This window comes from Moschus berezovskii, chromosome 27 (genome assembly GCF_049115385.1).
Source record: "Moschus berezovskii isolate FMDL1 chromosome 27, NW_MosBer_1.0, whole genome shotgun sequence".
NCBI classification, from domain to species: domain Eukaryota; kingdom Metazoa; phylum Chordata; class Mammalia; order Artiodactyla; family Moschidae; genus Moschus; species Moschus berezovskii.
In genome coordinates, this window is record NC_142486.1 from 16,949,522 (window position 1) to 16,970,396 (window position 20,875).

Sequence of the window (20,875 nt, forward strand, 5' to 3'; positions counted from 1 at the left end):
TAAAACTCACATATATAAAACCAAAACTTTAAAGTGAACGAGGCAGTGGTTTCTTAGTGTATTCACGAGGTTGTCCAACCATCACCATTATCTTTTTCCAGCATACTTTTACTGCCCCTCAAAGAAACCCCGTACCCTTTAGCAGTCACTCCCCATTCCTACATTTCCCCTGTCCCTGGTACCCACTAGACTACCTTTTGTCTCTATGGATTTGCCTATTCTGGACATTTCACATAAATGCTGTCATACAATATATATGGTCTTTTATGTCCGACTTCCGTCTTTCAGCGTGATGCTGTCTAGTGATTCAGCGTAATGCTTTCTAGTTTATCCAAGTTTATTCTGGACTTTGCTCCTTTTTACGACCAAATAATATCCCATTGTATGGACAGACCACATCTTGTTTATCTGTGCATCATTTGATGGCCATCTGGGTGGTTTCCACCTTTTGGTCATTATGCATAACCCTGCTATGAACATTTGTGTACAAGTTTTTGTGTGAATATATGTTTTTAATTTTCTTGGATTTATACCTAGAAGTGGAAATGCTCAGTCACATGGTAACTGTACATTTAATTTTTAAAAAATTATTTATTTATTTGGCTGTGTTGGATCTTAGTTACAGCATGTGGGATCTAGTTCTCCTGACCAAGAATGGAACCCTAGCCCCTGCACTGGGAGTGCAGAGTCTCAGCCACTGGACCACCAGGGAAGTCCCTACATTTAATGCTTTGAGGAACTGCCAAACTATTTTGCACAATGGCTGTGCCATTTTCCTTTTACATTCCCAACAGCAAGGTATGATGATTCCAATTTTTCCATATGTTTACAACACTTGTTATTTCTGTTTTTTTTTAAGTATAGCATCCTAATAGGTATGAAGTATGTCTTTGTGGTTTTGCTTTGCATTTCCCTAATAATTAATGAGGGAAAGATTGAAGGCAGGAGGAGAAGGGGACGGCAGAGGACGAAACTGGTTGGATAGCATCACTGACTCGAGGGACATGAGTTTGAACAAGCTCCAGGAGCTGGCGATGGACAGGAAAGCCTGGCATGCTGCAGTCCATGGGGTCGCAAAAAGTCGGACACGACTGAGTGACTGAACTGAACTGAACTGAAGGGAATGACTAATGATGTTGAGCATGTTTTCATGTGCTTGTTGGCCATTTGTAAATCTTCTGAGAAATACCTATTCAAAGCACTTTGGCCTTTTTTCATTGGGCTGTTTGTCCTTTGCTATTGAGTCTGAGTTCTTTATATATTCTAGATACAAGGCTCTTCTCAGATACATGATCTGCAAACACTTTCTCCCTTTTCTGTAGCTTGTCTCTCACTTTCTTGATAATGTTCTTCAAAGCAAAAATGTTTTAAAATTTTGATGAGGTCTAATCTATTTTTTTTTCTTTTCTTGTTTATGCTTTGGGTGTCATACCTAAAACTCCATCGAAAAATTCCAAGCTATGAAGATTTGTACCTATGTTTTCGTCAAAGAGTTTTATGGCCTTAAAACTATAAAAGTTTCAAGGTCTTTGATCCATTGAGTTAGCTTTCGCACATGGTGTGAGGGAAGAGTCCAACTTAATTCTCTCGCAAGTGGAAATCCAGTTGTGCTGACGCCATTTGTTGAAACAAAACTATTCTTTCCTCATCGAATGGGATTGGCATCCTTGTTAAAGAGCAATTGACAATAGATGTATGCGTCTATTTCTGCAGTCTCAGTTGCATTCCATTGATGTGTCTATACTTAAGCCAGAACCATTAAGTCTTAATAACTGTGACTTGGCAGTAAGTTTTGAAATTGGGAAGTGTGAGTCTTCCAACTTTGTTTTTTCCCACACTTTTGAGGGCTATTCTATATTCTTTGAACTTCCATAAACATTTTACCAGCTTGTCAATTTCCACCAAAAAAAAAAAAGGCAGTTGGAGTTTTGATAGGATTATGTTGAATCTATAGATTATTCGGGAGCTATTGCCATATCAATAGTATTAAGTCTTCCAATCCGTGAACACAGATATATTTTCATCTTTCATTATTTGGGTCATCTTTAAATTCTGTCAACAATATTTGATACTTTTCAATGGACAAGTCTTTCATTTCTTAGATGAAATTTATCCTTAAGTATTTTATTATTTTTGATGCTATTATACACAGAATTTTCTTAACTCCCTTTTTGGATAGTTCATCGCTAGTGTATAGAAATATAATTTATTTTTTGTATATTGACCTTTTATCCTTTAAACTTGCTGAACTTGATTTTAGTATTGTCAGTAATTTTCGCAGATTCTTTAAGATTTTCTTGATCCTTTAGATTTTTAGTAAGATCATATAACCTGCAAATATGGTTTATTTGTTTCCAACCTTTTCTAGCTTAACTTTCTTGAGTAGAATCCCCAGAACAGCGTTGAACAGAAGTGGTGAAAGTAGGCATCCTCAACCCATTCCTGATCTCAGAGGCAAGCTTTCAGTCTTTCACCGTTCAGCAAGTCATGGATTTTCACAGACACCCCTTATCAGACTGAGGATCTTTCCTTCTGTTCTTGGTTTTTATCATGAAAGAATGTTGAATTTTATCAAATGCCTCTACTGTGTCTATTAAGACGCCATGTGATTATTTCCCCCTTTATTGTATTAATGTGTCATATTCAACCACTGATTTTCGTTTGTTGAAAGCTTTGCATTCTTGGAATAAATTCCACTAGGTCTTGATACATAAATCTTTTTATACACTACTAGATTTGATCTGCTTATGTTTTATTGAGGATTTTTACATCTGTATTCATAAGGGCTAAGATAGGTCTGTAGTTTCCTTCTGATGGCTTCGTCTGGTTCTGGTTTCAGGGTAACAGTGGCCTTGGAAAATGAGTTGGGAAGTGGTCCCTCCTCTTTCATATTTTAGGACAGTGTGTGAAGGGCTGGTGTTAATCCTCTAAATATTTGGTAAGATTCACCCGTGAAGCCATCTGGTCCTGGGCTTTTCTTCCTTCTTTTTTTCTTGATTACTAATTCAGTCTCTTTTCTTGCTATAGGTCTAATCAGACTTTTTCTTCCTTCTTGAGTCACTTTTGGTAATTCATGTCTTTCTAGAAATCTGTCCGTTTCAACTGGGATATCTAACTTCTTGGCATAAAATTGTTCATAATATTGCCACAATAAAAGGGAATAAAATGTTCCCTTCTATTTCTGAAAGTTTGGTAGTAATGGCCCCATTTTCATTTCTGATTTCAGCTGTTTGACTATTTCCCTCCTTTCTTTGCTCAATCGAGGTTTATTCATTTTGTTGATTCTTTCAAAAAAAAACAAACAACTTTGTCGTTCTCATTTCTGCACTTTTTTTTTTTAACAATTTTCTGTGAGACTATAATTATTAAAAAAAAAAACCAAACTTCAAAAATGTATTGCTTAGTGTTCTGGGAATATAGTGTGACTAGGACAGACAAGAACTTACAGGTTGATGGGAGGAGTCAGATCAGAAACAAGCGAACAGGATCATTGTTTAGAGCGAGAAGTGCTCTGAAGAAAATGAGAAACTATGTGATAGAGCCCACGGTGGGGAGGGAACAGAACTCCTCCAGTGTGCAGGGTCAGGGAAGGGCTTACTGAGAAAGTGATAGCTGGGCTGAAATCTGAGTGAGGAGAAAGGAAGGAGCCACGTGCACATCTGGAGGAGGCATGCTCTGGGCAGAGGAGGCAGCAAGGGCCAGACCCAGAGGCGAGAACGAGCTTGGCGGATCGGAGGAGCAGAAGGGAGCCCTGTGGCTTCTGGAGCCTGGTGGGCGCAGCAGGCAGAGAGGAGCTGGAGGCGTGTTTACCCAGAAAGTCACGGCAGAGGTTTTAATCAGGGGAGGTGACATTTGTAAAATCTCCCTTTGGGTACAGGGTGGAAAATGGAGTGGATGGAGCAAGAATGGAAGAAAGGAATGAGAGAGGCAGCTGTTTAATGTTCCAATGAGAGGGACTGGGGAGAAACCAATGGAAATGGAGAGAAGGGGCCAGGTCCAGGCTCCGTGTTGGAGGAGAAATCAACAGGACGGGTTGATGGGCTTGAAGGGGAGCGGGGCGTGGGGCAATCAAGGAAGTGGTAAGCTTGGCAGCTCAGCATTAGAGAATGCCATTTTCTGAGCAAAAGGCTGCTGGAGGAGGAAGAGATGTGGCCCTGGGCAGGGGAATTAAAACTTAGGTTTTAGATCTCTGAGTTCCGAGACATGGAAACTGACATTCGAGTCAGGAACTCAGGGAAGCAGACAGGGCTGGGTGTATAAATTTGGAGTCATCTTGAAGCCATGAGCCTGGGGGGAGGCCAATGAGAGAAATGGGGCAGGCAGGGCACGGAGGAGGGCTTGCACCAAACACGGGGCACTCACACCCCCAACGTGTCCCCCAATCACATCCATTGAAGTAACTTCTCTTTCAAACCCAGACTCTACTTTTAGGTACCATCTGTTCAGCTTCCAGATGAGCCCAGCCACTCCACAGCAGTGTGGCCTGGCTGGGTGAGTCACTTATCTTCCCGGAGACTTGGTTTTTCCATTTACCCAATGGGGAGAACCATCCCAAAGTTCATGTGAAATTCAGTAAGGGATGTCTGAGGCCCAGTGAAACGTGATGGTTCTGAGAGGTGGTGTGCTCTGGTGGCCCCGGACCTGGCACACAGGATGACTATCAGAGAAACCCCAGACCAGAATGGCAGGAGGAATCGAGCTCACCCACAGCTGGGCCTGGAGATCCAGCAGCTTAGGGTGAGACAGCTGTCTCATGTCCCAGTCTCAAGGCCCAAAATTAAAAAAAACAAAAACAAAAACCCCCACCAAAACCCTGGGCTAAAGTCCTCATTGCTATGACACGGCAAAGCTCGTCAACCTCTGCTAAGCAGAGGAAAGGGGAGAGTAATCATCAGAATTGGTCCCCATCAAATCCAATGATGCTTTTTATCGCCCCTGGTATGCTCTGTCCTGTACAGCAGACTTCCAAAATGCCACTCACTGCTTTATGCACAAGGGGGACCAGGGAGGTCTGGTGAGGGCCAGTCCAAGCCCCAGCGGCACATGTGGGAGCCCACAGACTTGAAGCAGGAAGAGCAGGGAACGAAGGCCAGAGCATCCAAGTGGCCGGGACCCACGGGGGGACCTGTTTCCTTCAAGGTCACATAGCTGATCTTTAAGAGGGCTCAGACACCGCTCTGTCCAGCCCTGTGGCTATCTCACATCTACACTGCCTTTCTTTCAGAAACAGCCATGAATTTCTTCAGGGACGATTCCCTCCCTGCCCCACTGGGGCATCTTAGTGGAACTGGCACCCAGGTGCCTGGGCCTCCTAGTCAGGTTGGTCCATCAGCCTTCCTCTCCCGGGACTGGATATCCCAGGCAGAAAGACAAAATGACAAACCATTTAAGCAACCAATCAACCAACAAACAGGGCAGCCGCCCACCAAAAAAATGACCAAACTTCCGGTGTTCAGACATCCCTGGATATTACCCAGAATCCCCAAGTTTCCCACAGGGCCTGTCCGACTCTGGCCTGAGTCTCAGTGAATACGCCAGCTACTTAAAAGGCTTGCAATACATTTTCTTTTTAAAAATTTGCTAAAGCAAGCCAGATTCAGTGTCTCTTGCTGGCAAAATAAAAACCACACGGATTATCCAGGCCTCCCACTCCCATTCTACAGGAGAAGGAAAAAACTGACTCTCAGAGAAGACAGGTAAGATGCCCAAGGCCACAGAGTCAAGACCAGAACCTGGATATCTTGAACTGGGGATTTCAAATCCTTCCTTTCTGGCTTCTTTTTCTTTAAATGGGAATAATATTTGCTTCACAGAGGTGGCATTAGTGGTGAAGAACTTGCCTGCCAGTGCAGGAGACAAAAGAGACATGGGTTCGATCCATGGATTAGGAAGATCCCCTGGAGGAGGGCATGGCAACCCACTCCAGTATTCTTGCCTAGAGAATCCCATGGACAGAGGAGCCTGGCAGGTTACAGTCCATGGCATCACAGAGTCAGACACAACTGAAGTGACTTAGCACTCACTGTATTACTACTACTATGATTGGTAACAATGAAAACAGCAATAGCTGGTGTTTCAGAGCTCTTTTGGAGGCGTGGTGCCAAGTTCTTTATATTTACATTTGATCCTTACTATTGTATCAAGGTAAGTGCCACTATGATCCCCGTCTCACAGATGAGAAAACCAAAGTAGATGTTAGGTGAGCTACTGGTGGTCATGAAGCGGTAAGTGATTAAGCTTGGAGCCAGGCCTTTCTGTTTCTCGGGTGTGTGTGCTGTTATGTTTAAATAAGATTAAACACACAACATACTTAGTGCTGTGCCTGGCACAAGGCAAGAACGACAACTGTGGCAACTATTTTCTTTTTTAAAAATTAATGATTTGGACTTCCTCCGGGAGTTGGTGATGGACAGGGAGGCCTGGCGTGCTGTGATTCATGGGGTCGCAAAGAGTCGGACACGACTGAGCGACTGAACTGAACTGACTGACTGACTGGTGGCGCAGTGGATAAGAATTTGCCTGCTGATGCAGTGGACACAGGTTTGATTCCCGGTCTGGGAAGATCCCACATCCCACGGGGCTAAGTAACCCCATGCACCACAACTACGGAGCCCGTGCTCTGGAGCCCGGGTGCCGCAACTACTGAAGCCCAAGTGCCTAGAGCCTGCACTCTGCAGCAAGGGAAGCCACCGCAGTGAGAAGTCCATGCCCCGCAACGAAGAGTAGCCTTGCTGGCCACAACTAGAGAAAGCCTGAGCGCAGCAATGAAGACTCGGCACAGCCAAAAATAAATACATAAAATGTTGAAAACAACTAATAATTTGTTCTTTGGAATAGAAAATGGTGTACAGGGCAGGAAATTAAAAAGGTATAAAAAAGCATCCAAGAGAAAGCCTTCCTATCGCCCCTGTCCCTTGTTCGGCCCATTCCATGACCCAGAAGCAACCTCTGGTCCCGTGTCCCAGGCCCCTCCCAGAGGTCACGGTGATGGACGCTGGAGCACACAGCACAGTACGGACGTCGGTGCTGGGGAGTCTGTCTCAGCTTAGCTCAGTCTCCTCTGTCCAGTTTGCAAGTGGCAGGAAGAGAAAATGCCAGAGCTTTTCTTTCTTTAACTTTTAGATATTTGAAAGAAAGCAACGTTCCGTGTTTTCGAGGTGTGTTCTCTGTGTCCCAGGGAAGCAGGGCCGGGAGCAGGTACATGGGCCCTGGGCCAGGCTGCAGGGTGTGCGTTTGCCCCTCCCACATCTTCCAGCTCTGTGACCTTGACCAAGTCAATGCCCTTGTCCAAGTCACAGTTTTTTCATCTACAAAACAAGGTTCTCAATGACACTCCCCCTCCCCAGGTCCCGTGTTTTGTGGTGATGACTGTGGGAAACTGCAAAGGTAGATAAAGGGGGTGAATCGGCTCCTCTTTGTCCCCCAAACCCCCAAGAAACCCCCACTGAGCAGGGATCTGGATCAGGGCATGGGGGGGTACTGTTTGGAGGCTCTGCCTGCACCTTGTTCCCAGGCTCCTCCCCACTCTGCCTAAATGAATGGCTGAGACAATCACAATATCCTTCCCCTCCCCGCACCCACACCCTCACCGTGGACTTATCCTGGACAGAAAAAACACATTAAAGCACGAAGCCAAGGCTCACTTAGGACCGCCTCCACTTACAGCTAAGTTCCTGTTGACCAAGTGGCCCAGGTCCCCCGGCATGTCTGCATTCCGGATATCCACGTCATGGGGTGACACGTAGAGCTTTGTGTTGTTCAGGTCGAAGAACTCAACTTCCGTGAGGCCCACCCACGACGTGTTGCCCCAGTTGGACAGGATTTCCATGGTCACGTAGATAGCATCTTTGATCTCTTCTGCTTTTGGTCCCGATTTGTCCTTAACAAGAAGAAAGGTAATGCCACAGGATGAAAACAGGACAGGTGGAATCCAGCTCGACCATGAAATGACAAGGTATTTAGGCTCTCAGTGCCTTGGTTTCCCCATCTGTACAATGAGGATAAGAGAAGCACCCATTACAGATGGTTACCATGGAGATTTAATGAGTTCACATTTGCAAGGCATTTAAAACATAGTTACTGTGGGGATTCCCTGGCAGTCCAGTGGTTAGGACTTTCTTCTTTCCCTGCTGGGGCCCAGGTTCCATCCCTAGTCAAGGAACTAAGATCCCACAAGCCACTCAGTGCGGCCAAAAAAAAAAGTTATCAGTGAACCCTGGAACTTAGTATTTTCTGTAAGAGTCCACAAATAACAAAAAATGTTTAAAGGGATGTCCCTTGTGGACCAGTGGTTAAGAATCCACCTGCCAATGCAGGGGACATGGGTTTGATCACTAGTTTAGGAGGATCCCACATACAGAGCAACTAAACCTGTGCGCCCCAACTACTGAGCCCGTGCTCTGCAAAAGAGAAATCACCACACACTGCAACTGGAGAGTAGCCCCCACTCACCGCAATTAGAGAAAGCCTGGGCGCAGCAAGGAAGACTCAGCGCAGCCAAAAATAAATAAAATAAATAATAATAAAATAAAAATTTTAAAATGTTTAAAGGTATCAGATTCTTCCTGAATATGCACTTTTCTCACCCACGACCAAGGGTTCATGTCCTGCAGGCACGTCACAAATTCTGCTGAACTGGGCAGATATCTGGCCTGGAGAATTTCATGGACTGTATAGTCCATGGGGTTGAAAAGAGTTGGACACCACTGAGAGGCTTTCACTTCACTAGGGACTAAATGGTGTCACCTCCACCCCCACCCCATGAATTCAGATACTGAAGCCCAAACCCTAATTGCTCAGAAGGGGATAGGGCCTAGAAAGAGGTAATTAAGACACAATGAGGCTGTTGCTGCTGTTGCTAAGTCGTTTCAGTCGTGTCCGATTCTTAGTGACCCCATGGACTTCAGCCCACCAGGCTCCCCCATCCCTGGGATTCTCCAGGCAAGAACACTGGAGTGGGTTGCCATCTCCTTCTCCAATGCATGAAAGTGAAAAGAGAAAGTGAAGTCGCTCAGTCGTGTCCGATTCTTAGCGACCCCATGGACTACAGCCCACCAGGCTCCCCCGTCCCTGGGATTTTCCAGGCAAGAGTACTGGAGTGGGGTGCCACTGCCTTCTCCAATGAGGGTGTTAGCATGGGCCTAATCCATTCGGACTGACGTCCTTCCAAGAAGGGGACATTTGGACACCAAGAGAGACACCAGGGACGGGCAGGCATGGAGAAAAGGCCATGTGGGGACACAATGAGAAGGTGGCCATGTGCAAGCCAAGGACGGGCCTCAGAAGAAACCCCGCCTGCCAACACCTTACTCTTGGATTGGTGAGAAAAGAGTCTCCATTGTTTAAGCTCCCCAGACTACGGCAGCCTAGTGGTGTGGCAGCCTAGTAGACAGCCTATGTAATACAGTAGATCAGGGGTCCTCAACTTCTGGGGCGAAGACCCATACCACCTGTCAGATCAGCAGCAGCATCATAGATTAGAAAAAAAAAAGCACACAATAAATGTAATATGCTTGAATCATCCCGAAATCATCCCCTCACCCCCAGTTCATGTAAAAATTGTCTTTCACGAAATCGATCCCTGGTGCCAAAAAGGCTGGGGACCGCTGCAGTAGATAACACAGGACTCTGGCAGGCCAGTCGACATCCCTCTGCCTGGATGGGGACCAGGAGAAGACACCACCAATCTGACAGTCCTATCCTGGAGATTAAGCGGGATACATGCGTGGCTCAGTGGGTAAAGAATCAGCCTGCAACTCAGGAGATCCGGGTTCGGTCCCTGGGTTGGGAAGATCCCCTGGAGAAGGGCATGGCAACCCACTCCAGTATTCTTGCCTGAAAAATCCCATGGACAGAGGAGCCTGGCGGGTTACAGTCCAAAGAATCACAAAGAGTCGGACATGACTGAGTGACTAAGCACATGTGTACGCCCCGAGATGGCCCGGTCAGCAGTCCCGGCCTGCGTGCACTCTGTAAGTGGCCATTTCCGCCCATCTCTCTCCTCCATTGATTTTAATGCCCACCTCCTTCTCGGGCAGGCTGTCTGGTGTTGGAGGGCGTGAACACCATCAATCAATGGCCACGCCGCGGAACGGCTTCCTGAGGCCCCTTGTTGCCCTGACCGCAGGGCTGGTGGCCACGGATCAGCCACTCAGAAAATGGTGCCTTCCCTGCGTGCACATGCCCTCTCTTAATTAGCACTATAATCTGTGACGGTCCTGTGAGCAGGAAGCTGAGCAAATGAACAGCAACTGTTCCCTACTTATTTTTTTTAATTAATAGCCAGCGAGACGTGCTAGCGCTCTCAGCGTGCGTTTGGATGAGCCTTGATTGCCAGGCGATGGGCTGGGGATGCGGAGGGAGGGAGGTCAGCTCCCCACTCCCGGAGGGAACATAGGGCCTGTTTTTATTAGCAGACCCCATGGATTCCTCCTTCTCTGCCACAGGCCCATGTGGAGCCAGGGCCAAGCCCTCTGTTGCCTTGGGCCTGAGTCCCAGGCTGGCAGGAAGGTGATAAAACTCCACCAGCCCAGTTCAAGGCGTGAGGATCGGGAGGTTAATGAACTTGTGCTTGGGAGGTGCGTTCCACTGCCAGGTGAGCCCTGTGGGAGGTGTGAAGAAGTGGCGGTGGTCACTGTGGCTGTTGGCCGTCAGAAGGAGGCCAGATGGGAGGCGAGTTGCCCTTGGGAGGGGCTGCTGGATCTCACGCCCAGTGCAATCTAAAATGTGTGAATGTCCTCAGCAGCATTTCTAAATGGAGGGTCTGTTAACTAAGGAAGTGTCACAAGTTGTCAGTGCTGCAACCTCATGGCTAGTCCTGCTCGATTTTGGAGGGAGGGGTGTGAGGTGAACATTGGTCGGGAAGCTTCTGGACCCTGGCATCACTGCCCCCCTTTCACCAAGACCACCTGCTTTTCTTTTGTCAAAGTTGCCCCTTCTCTTTTCTGAGCCGTGAGATAACAAGGATGCTTTCCTACCCCGAGGAGGAGCTGAACTGGTCCAGTCGATCAGTGCGTCCTGATGCCTGGGCCACCTGAAGGGAGTGGCTCGGTGATGGGCATGTGACCTAGTCTCAGATCTGTGTGTGGAGAAACCGCTCAGTTCTCCTGACTGTGGGGTCTCAGCGTAAAACGGGGAGAACTGGGAATCACTGGCCATGGAGAGATGGCAGGGAGGGAGCAGAGCTGGGACTGGGCACTGAGGTGGGGATGGGGCTCAGAGATTCAGCTGACATGGTGGAGACACAGTGTGAGCTTCTGGATCAAGCCCTACCTGATCCCGACTATGACATTCACTACAAAGGAATCTCTCATGTTTCTGCTCTTTGTTGTGCGAGTCAGTTTGCCCTGGGTTTCTTGTCTCTTATAATGTAAGGAGACTTCATCCATCCAGGCTCTTTTTTTTAATTTTTGGTTGTCCTAGGTCTTCGTTGCTGGGTGCAGGCTTTCTCTAGCTGCAATGAGCAGGAGCTACTCTTTATTGCATTGCACGGGCTTCTCACTGAGGTGGCTTCTCTTACTCGGGAGCACAGGCTTTGGGCACCAGGGCTTCAGTAGTTGCAGCACTGGGATTCAGTAGTTGTGGCTCTCAGGCTCTAGACCTCTGGCTCGGTATTTTCCACACGTGGGCTTTGTTGCTCCTCTGCATGCAGAATCTTCCCCGACTGGGGATCGAACCCATGTCCCCTGCATTGGCAGGTGGATTCTTATCCAATGTATCACCAGGAAGTCCCATCTAGGTCCTTTTTGATGTGACTGAGGTTTCACCACACTTAGGATCTTCATATCTAAGAAAGCAACTACGCCATACAGGGAGAATAAAGGTTTGCTTTCCGTAGATTTTTCTAGAAGGCATATATCCTGGTTCCCCCTTGCCTTGGTGTCAGGCACCAAACCACTTGCCCTCAGAGACCTTTCCTGTTGCAGCCACACAGCAGCCCCTCGGCCTGTGGATTATTTACCCAGTTGGACAGCCATCCACTCCCAGGACCAGACAGCTTAAGAGGCTTGTCTAGGGTCACACGACCTCTGAATGATGGTAAAGACTCCAAGCCAGAACTCCAGTCTAGGTTGCAGCAGGGCTCCTTCTGATGTCATATGAGCTTTACATGTGCCTGTTAAGTCTCCATCGGCCAATCACAAGGTGAGTGACTGCTGTACCAAACAGTTATAAGAAAGGCTTGGGTATAGGAAGTGGGGAGAACATGTGTGGACACAAACCATTTGACCAAAAAGATAAAGCATCACCCGTTATTCCTCCATCCTGATGCCATCTTGCTGTTTCACTCTTCATGTCTCAGCTCCATTGAACCACTCAGACAGCCATATCTTTACCCACTTGCTATAATAACATTGGACTCCATGAAGATGAACATTACCTTTTGCAGTTAATTTTATGTCCTTAACATTTTCTATCTGCATGACCTCCATAATGAAATGTCCATCCTTTTACACAACTGCATTGTGCCCATATATCATACTTTCCTGATTAACTGTATTATCGTGAGACATATATGTTATTGCTTTGTTTTTCCCTCTCACTTTCTCCTACTTTCAATAATTTTGGAATAGACGTATTTGTGCCTATATATTTTTAAATTTCTGTTGAGTGATTTCTTTAGGGTAAAGAAGTAGGATTGTCAGGCTGGAAGACATAAATATTTCTAGGGCTCTTCCTAAGTTTGTCCTTTCTGCTTTTCAAAAGCTTTCCACGCATATTTCTGCTGCTGCCAGCAGAGTAAGATGGTCAGTTCTACTGTAATCTTGCCAGTGCTAGAGGTTATCATCAAAAATAATTTAACTCAGATATCAATGGAATGTTAAGGTTGCCCTAATTTTTATTTCTTGATTATCAGTGATGTTGGATATTTTTCTATAGACAGGCTGCTTATATTTCCTCCTGGGTGGACAGACTTCTGTCCGCTGAAACTCTGTGCTTCATCACATGGATGTCTGAGTGCTAGGGGGAGACAGGAGCGGGGATGGAGACCACGGCAGAAAGATGCAAGTTTACTGCTGTCAGAGCAGTTCCCACCAGATAGAAATGACCGTCCTGAGGGGCCCTTTTTCCCTCAGCCTTCAGGCAAGTTGAGAATGCCCTGGGAAAGCCTCGTAAGTCAAGGTTCTCACCTCTGGGTCCAGCACTTGCTCCTCCGTGGGTGAAACAACCCAGCTGAGATGGGTGGAGTCACTTTCAATGGCCTGGAGGACTTTCAGAAGCTTCTGCTGTTGTCTGAAATGTGATATTTGTTTTAGCAAACAAGTAGTAATAAATGATACACAATAGACAGCATTCCCATCAAGGGTACCAGGCTTACTTTTCCCTTTCAGAGAGAAGTAACAATTTGAGAAGAAAAGGCTCACACCCAGCAGAGAGATCAAAATGCACATGGGCTGGTTTTCTCCCTTTATAAATAACTGTACAGTTAGCCCCAAAAGAAGGGCCAAGTAAGAGAAACATCCTGGGGCCAGAGCCAGCTGATCTCCTTAAGCAAACTTTTAACCTGTACAAGTCTAGATGGGGCGATGTCCCTGGTCATCCAGTGGTTAAGCATCCACCTTCCAATACAGGGGACTCCAGTTTGATCCCTGGTCAGGAAACTAAGATCCCACTAAGATGCCCTTAGCAGGGAAACTAAGCCCATGTTCCGTAACTAGAGAAACATTGTGTACCACAACAAAGACACAGTACAGCCCCAAGAGTCTAAAGCAGGGGTCCACACAGTACAGCCTGCAGATCAAATGCAGCCCACAGCCTGTTTCTATGTGGCCTGAAAGCTACGAATGGTTTTAAGGTGTTAAACGGTTATTAAAACAAAAAAAAAGTGGAAAGCCTAAAGTATTTGTTATCTGGCCCCTTACCGAAAGGCGCTTCCCTGGTAGCTCAGAAGGTAAAGAATCTGCCTGCAATGCAGGAGATCTGGGTTCAACTCCTGGGTCGGGAAGATCCCCTGGAGAAGGGAAGGGCTACCCACTGCAGTATTCTTGTCTGGAGAATTTCATGGACAGAGAAGCCTGGTGGGCTACAGCCCATGGGGTCTCTAAGACTCAGACACGACTGAGTGACTAACACTTTCATGACTTCTTATCTAGGCAACTTCAGTTCCTTCAGCCCAACCTGCCCTCCCCTTCTTTACTGAAAAAGTTTGCCAATTCCTAACCTGCTCAGCACCTCTAGTTTCCGAAGACACAGCATTTCAAACCCAGAAGAGGGTCATCTGCAAACACACCCCACTTGTGCTGTTTAAGGCTGAGAATCCCCAAAGGATCTTGAGGACACAGAAAGAAGCATTTGGTGATGTGTGTGCCGTTTGTAAATAAAACTGTATCTGATGTGATACATCCTTACGGCTCGGCCCTTTTGCTCCTGGAGGAAACCTGAAGTTCTGATCTATGGTCACAGGGGTACACAGCGTGGTTTCCAATCAGGGGTCTGCAGACTCCTAGAGGAATGGCTAGCAGTGCCTTTAGCCTACTCAGAATTTTTCTAGAAATTATCAAAGGCAAACTCCCTCTGGGTGGACACAGATCTGGAGAGTATGCAGCTTGGCCAGGAAACTCCTCCTACATGCAGAGAAAATGCTCCCCATTTTTCAGGGATGATGCAGTCCCAGGCTGGAGCCTCAGCTTAGCGACCACCGTGAAGGCTGGATTCCAGCTGCTCTTGCCCCTCAGCACGAGCACTGCACAGCCTACCATGTGCGCACTCTCCACGGCAGCCCGGGGAGTGTGCTGGGGTATGAGTGCATGCTTGAAACTATTGGCTAGGGCTGGTGCATCTTTCTGAAGATTGATGTTGCCTGAAGACTAGAGGAAAGCCTTTATTTTGATAATAAAATCTGACAGTGCCAATCACTGAAGCTACGTGTGAAGGGAATAGAAAGCTGAGTTTGAACGAACTCTGAATAGAGAAAAGAAGGTTCAAAGGGCATTGCTTTGGGTCTCTGCCTGCTGTGTGGGCCACTTCCCTGGAAACCTCCGAGAAGATTGAAGTTTTACACTGGCTGAACCAAACCGAACAAGCCAAGAGACGGGTCTGAAAGCAATCAAGTCAATTTCATGCTTCTGGGCTGAAGGGAGGGGGAGAGGGATGCAGTCTAAGCGACCAGCTTTAAATGGTCTGGAATCATACAGGAAAGGCAAAGAAAAACCTCGGTTAATAAGATTCTCATGGGTGCATGACTATGGGGTGCTTGTTTTCGTTTTGAAGCTGCTTAGATAAGTACCTGCTCCCCAAAAGGCCGATTCTGTCGATGGCTTCACTGACGGCTCTGGCTCCCCCTGCTGCCCTGACTGGCTCCTGAGTGCTGGTCGCCGTGGTGATGGGAGGCAGCTAAGGAAGGATGCAAAAGCTCATGAGGCAGATGTCTGAGGCGACCCTCCTGGCCCAAGCCACAGCACAGCCATGGTCAAAAGGACATGCTCCTCAGATCATCAGCCCTGTTGTGGGCAACTGGGAACTGGAATGAGGGTGACAGCAACTGCCCGGGCTGATTCGATTTCCAGAAAACCCTCACACGATCTTCGGCAAAAGACAGGGTCTCCGTTTCTTATGATCTGGGAAGTCCCAGGGAACGATCAGCTTCAATGAGCTATTGAAAATTTTCTCTTTCATCAAAACCTTTGCCCACCTCCAGTGAACCTCTGTGCTGTTTGCTACAAAGTAATGGGACTCTGTGGAGAATTCCAGTAACATTAGACCCTTTGATTTTCAATCCTCCAAACCTTTTCCCCTTATTTTTCATTTATCATCTGAACTAAAAATGTGCTTTGGTCTCTATCTGCAAGTAATTGTAGTCATCGGAGGCTCTGTGAATCAGGGGTCAGGTCATCTAGAAATCCTGGACCACAGGGTAGGCAGTGTGGCAAACCTGTCAGAAATATTGACTGGCAATGGTTTCAGAGGACCAGGAAATAATAGAAAAAGCAGGAGGGTTGCAAAAAGAAAACCATAGTGCTGCTCTGGGGTGCTGCCCTGCCTAGCACTCTATTTCATGAGCTCTCTCTCCAATTCCCCACTGCCCACCCCGTACTTCCCCTGCCCTCTTCTCCTCCAGGAGTTCCTCCCCTCCTGGATTAGGCTAGGCTCATCCCCACTTCAAAGCTTTCCCCCTGTTCCTTCCACATGGAATGCTATTCTCTTGCCAGGCGACTCCTTCTTAATAGGCAGGGCTCAGCCTAGACCGGATGCCCTTCAAGGGGCCTCCTCAGACCACCCCGTGGGAGGCAGCCACTATCCCAGTCTGACACCCTCACCATTAGCCCCTTTTACTGTCATCTCTCTCTGAAGCCACCGGGTTATGGATGGCTTAACTGGAATGTTGCCTGCAAGCTCCCTGAGGCCAGGGGCTAATCTGGTCTGACTCAGCCACCTCTGTATTCTGAGGACATGGCATAGCCTTGGGCACACTCTAGCAAAGACATGCCCAGCTATTTTATTATTAACTCACATCCATATTTCCTGGGGCCACCTTTGCTGAGATTGGCCTAATCCAACTAGGTAGATATAGATATATATTTATCTAGGATACTAAGATCTGTTTTTGTATTATCGTGTGAAAAAACAGAAACCTAACAAGGGCCTGGGAGTCAGCAGGCCTGGGTGAGTTCCACTCATAATCATGGGCAAAGCGCTCCAGCCTGGGTCTCCCGAGCTGGGAGATGGGCAGAATGCCGGCGTGCTCAGGAAGCACAGTGAGGGCCCGCTGGGACCGTGGCAGGGAGGCCCTCTCGAGACTGTCAGGCGCTGTTAGGAACAGCGCTCTGTTGTTCCTCTCAGGACTTCACTGACCTCAGGGGTCTCCTCCTTGAGCAGACAGGTCCATGACTTTGCTCGTGGTCCCTCTGTGTCCTGGAATGATGGAATCACATGATCTGAGATCAGAATAAAGCCATCCACTGCACCCCCTTCACCGAAAGAGACAAAGACGGTCTTGTGATCACAGACGCGAGTATCGGGAGCATAGGGCTGAGCACCAGGGAAACAGGGAACAGATGATGCTTGATGATTGCCCCAAAGAGTAGCCCGAAACAGGGCCTGGGGAGCAACTGGTGTGTGGACGGGGCTCCAGGCTTGTAGGCAGTCAGACCTCAGCCAATTCCATACACAGACATGCCCCGAGAAAGCCCCTCTGATTCCTGGGTGCCATCAGCCATATCTAGAAAACAGGGTCATGAAACCAGTCCTGCCTGTCTCAGGACTACTGTGAGCATCAAGAGGGACAAGTTAAGGCAAAGGGTTTTAACATGTGAGTCGGGGAACATGCTTCTGAAAAAGGATGTGGACACCGCGGGATGCCCGAGCCCCCCCCCACTCCACCCCATCACCCATCTTCCTGTTGCTGCTCAAATGCCAAGGCTGCAGGGGTTTCCTGAGCAGGTGAAGCAGGCCAGGGGCAGGGCTTTAGGGAGCGGTGAGGACTGCTGAGGCCGGAAGGGCTCATGCTCTGGGGAAGGGGGTCTTTCCAGAGAAGCCAGAGATGGCTGTTTTCTCCATTCTTGCTCTGACCCCCCAAGTCTACAACCCTGGTTTAAGATATTCGGGGTTTGCAGGGAAATCAACAAGGATTGGAGGCACGTTAGCATCCAACATAGGCTTAGGACACAAAAGATGGAAAGGAGGTGGAGGAAATGGGGACTTGGACAGGTCAGCGAGAATCAGGCAGTGGATAGGCTGATTGGTCTGAGGTCAGGGGCGCTCCCAGGGCTCTCTCTCCTCACCACGTGCTCTTGGCAAGCACGGCTCAGACACCGCCTGGTCCCTGAGTAGCCGGAGTCCTCCTCCATCCTTTCCCGATGCAGGGAACGCACCTGCGGTGGGCTGGCGGGGGGCTCAGCCTTTCTGCTGAGGATCGCCCTCTGCAGGGCCTCGTTCTCCACCTGGATGGCCCTGAGCACGGCTGAGGCATCTTCCTCTCGGTCCTCAGCCTCGTGCACCGGTTTCCGGGTTGCGGATAGGGGTCTCTCTCGGCGGCTTCCAGGTCCTGGGGGCGGAAAGCAGGGGGTTCTGCTTTAGACTGCATTCTGAGAGGGTTGCTCCAAATCGATTAGACTCAAGTTGAGGAACATTCTATAAAACTGGCCTGTACTCTCCAAAAATGTCAAGGTCAAGAAAGACAAAGATAGCCTGGAGAGATGCTCTGGATGAAAGGGGATGGTGCAGACCCGGCAGCTGAATGCAATAGCCATCCTGGGGGTGGATCCTGGGTGGGCAGACATCGCGCTAAAGAACATAATTGTAGCAAGTGGAGAAATCCTAGTAGAGTCTGTGGCTTGGATAACAGTATTGTATTAATGCTAAATATCCTGAATGTCCCATGTAAGTGCACCTTAGCAATGGAAGATGAATGCCCCTGTTCCTAGGAGATACATACTGCAGTGTTCAGGGTAAAGGGGGACACTGTCTACAATTTAATCTCAAATGATTAAAAAAAACACACAGAAAGAGCAAATAGAAAGCAACTGCAGCAAAATGTTAGCAAGTGCTAAACCTGGGGGAACGGCGGTGTTGGTTGTACTGTCCTTGCAGTTTGCCTTTACATCTAAAATCAAAATAAAAAGTTAAAAAATTAGACTTCTAGCAAAGTGCATATAAAGAATAATCCCTAATATTGTGGAGAAGAAGGGTGTTTCGGAATCTTTGTGCTTTATTTTATTTTGTTTGTGCGTGGGAAACAAGAATTACAAAGAAATTACTCTTCAGTTGAAGAAAAAAAGTATTGCAAAACTGAAGTTGATGGCAGAAGTTCTAATGAGTGGAACACTGACTTTATAAAGTGATAGGCAAAAAGCACCCAATAAGACTGGTTGAAAAAAAAATACATTGTGGTATGTTCTGTTGTTCTTCTTGTTTAGTCACTAAGTTGTGTCTGACTCTTTTGCGACCCCATGGACTGTAGCCTTCCAGGCTTCTTCTGTCCATGGAATTTCCCAGGCAAGAATACTGGAGTGGGTTGCCATTTCCTCCTCAAGGGGTCTTCCTGACCCAGGGATCAAGCCCAAGTCTCCCGCCAAGCGGGTTCTTTACCACTGAGCCACCAGGGAAGCCCCAACACGTAGGTACTATCTCTGGGTGGTTTGTTCACCCAGTGGAATACTATGCAGCTGTTAAAAACAAAAGGCATTCTAAAACATCTACAGATAAATATGATGACTTGAATTTGCTTCATAATCAGGTGGGGGATGGGTGGGATCACATGAAATTGGCTATCAACTGACTATTGCCTAGGCCAGGCAATGAATATGAGCGGTGTCTTATGATAACATCTCACTTACTCATATTCGGATTCTTTCTCTGTTTTTTTTTTTTAATCTCTATTTAAAAACAGAACTGCTCAAAATGTTGCCATTGGGATGTTTAAAGAGGTTTTAACCCACTGAATTGCATTCTCTAGAAAAATATATATTGAGTGCCACTCTGCCAGGTTCTGTTGTTACTACTGGGGACACAGTGGTGATCAGACAGACCAAGATTCTCACCCTTGTGGAGGGAGGCAATAGCTGGAGAAAACAATAAATAGTCTAGGGTGTTCCATGCCAGGAGATGATACGGAAAAACAATAAAAGCAGAGCAGGGTAACAGAGATGGAAAGTACAGGATGGTAAGAGGGGCCTCGCTGAGCACTGGGGAAGTGTGGTCCACACACCAGTGCGAAGTGAGAGATCTGAGAAGGGGTGGGGAGAACAGGTCACACAGGGCCTGGGAGGACACTGTAAGGTCATAACGCTGACAGAACTGAGGAGTCAGAGAAGGCTCTAGAGCAGGGGACCTGATCTGACTTAGGTGCTGAGTGGAGACCAAAATGAAGGGAGATGAAGGGGAAAGCAGAGGGGCCAGGCTCCTGCAGCTGTGCAGGGGAGGGGGGACACAGAGTGTGGTCAGTTTCTGCATGTATGTTACAGATGGAGCCAACAGGATTTCCAGCCAGAGTAGATGTGGCAGTTACAGAAAGAGAGGAGTCAAGGATGACTCCATGACTTTGGTCTGAGTAAGTGGATGATGGGGTTGCTCTTGGTTGAGCTGGGGAGGGCTGTGGGAGGAGCAGGTTTGGAAGGGAAGAGCAAGGGCAGCTTGGAACCAAGAGATGTGACTGGCATCAGGGTGGAGCTGTCCAGTTGGCCTGTACACACACATGAGTGTGAAGTTTGGGAGGGTGGTCTGGGCTGAAGACGTGAATTCAACATAGGCAACTGGATGGCACCACTTAACAATAATCTCCAGACCTCCCTGGTGGCCTAGTGGTTAAGATTCCACCTGCCAACGCAGGGAACACGGGTTTGACCCCTGATCTGGGAAGATCCCACACACCAAGGAGTAACTAAGCCCGTGTACCACAACGACTGAGCCTGTGGTGCCCTAGAGCCCATGCCCTGCCACAGGAGAAGCCACCACAATGAGTGAAGCCTGTGCACTGCAATGAAGAGTAACCCCCACTTCCCGAGACTCATGGGCAGAAAGAAAGACTCATGCAGCCAAAACAAACAAACAAAAATCCGCAAAAAAACAAACAATGGTATCAAGGATTGACATTAACGTTGGTTTATAACTGGGAATTAACATGTATGAATTCTCTGGGGTTTTGTTGTTCAGTTGCTAAGTCATGTCCGACTCTTTGCGACCCCATGAACTGCAGCACACCAAGCTTCCCGGTCCTTCAACACCTCCCAGAGTTTGCTCAAACTCAGGTGCCCTGAGTTGGTGATGCCATCCAACCATCTCATCCTCTGTCGTCCTCTTCTCCTGCCTTCAATCTTCCCCAGCATCAGGGTCTTTTCCAATGAGTCGGCTCTTTGCATCAGGTGGCCAAAGTCCTGGAGCTTCACCTTCAGCATCAGCCCTTCTCATGAATATTCAGTGTTGATTTCCTTTAGGATGGACT

At 47.6% G+C, this 20,875-nt stretch overlaps 1 protein-coding gene across 5 annotated transcripts in view; it reads right to left on the reverse strand.

Moving 5' to 3' along the window:
* Nucleotides 1-20,875, reverse strand: part of KATNIP (katanin interacting protein) — a 231,358-nt gene that overhangs the window by 77,922 nt on the left and 132,561 nt on the right. For 4 of the 5 annotated variants that reach the window (XM_088832877.1, XM_088832876.1, XM_055409734.2 and 1 more), the window contains 5 exons: nt 17,718-17,980; nt 16,789-16,848; nt 15,224-15,330; nt 13,128-13,230; nt 7,664-7,879 (listed from right to left, as the gene is read on the reverse strand). In XM_088832877.1, the coding sequence (XP_088689003.1) occupies nt 7,664-7,879; nt 13,128-13,230; nt 15,224-15,330; nt 16,789-16,848; nt 17,718-17,980 (749 nt within the window). The remainder of the gene's footprint in view (nt 1-7,663; nt 7,880-13,127; nt 13,231-15,223; nt 15,331-16,788; nt 16,849-17,717; nt 17,981-20,875) is intronic. The other variant, XM_055409735.2, reaches the window with a different exon arrangement.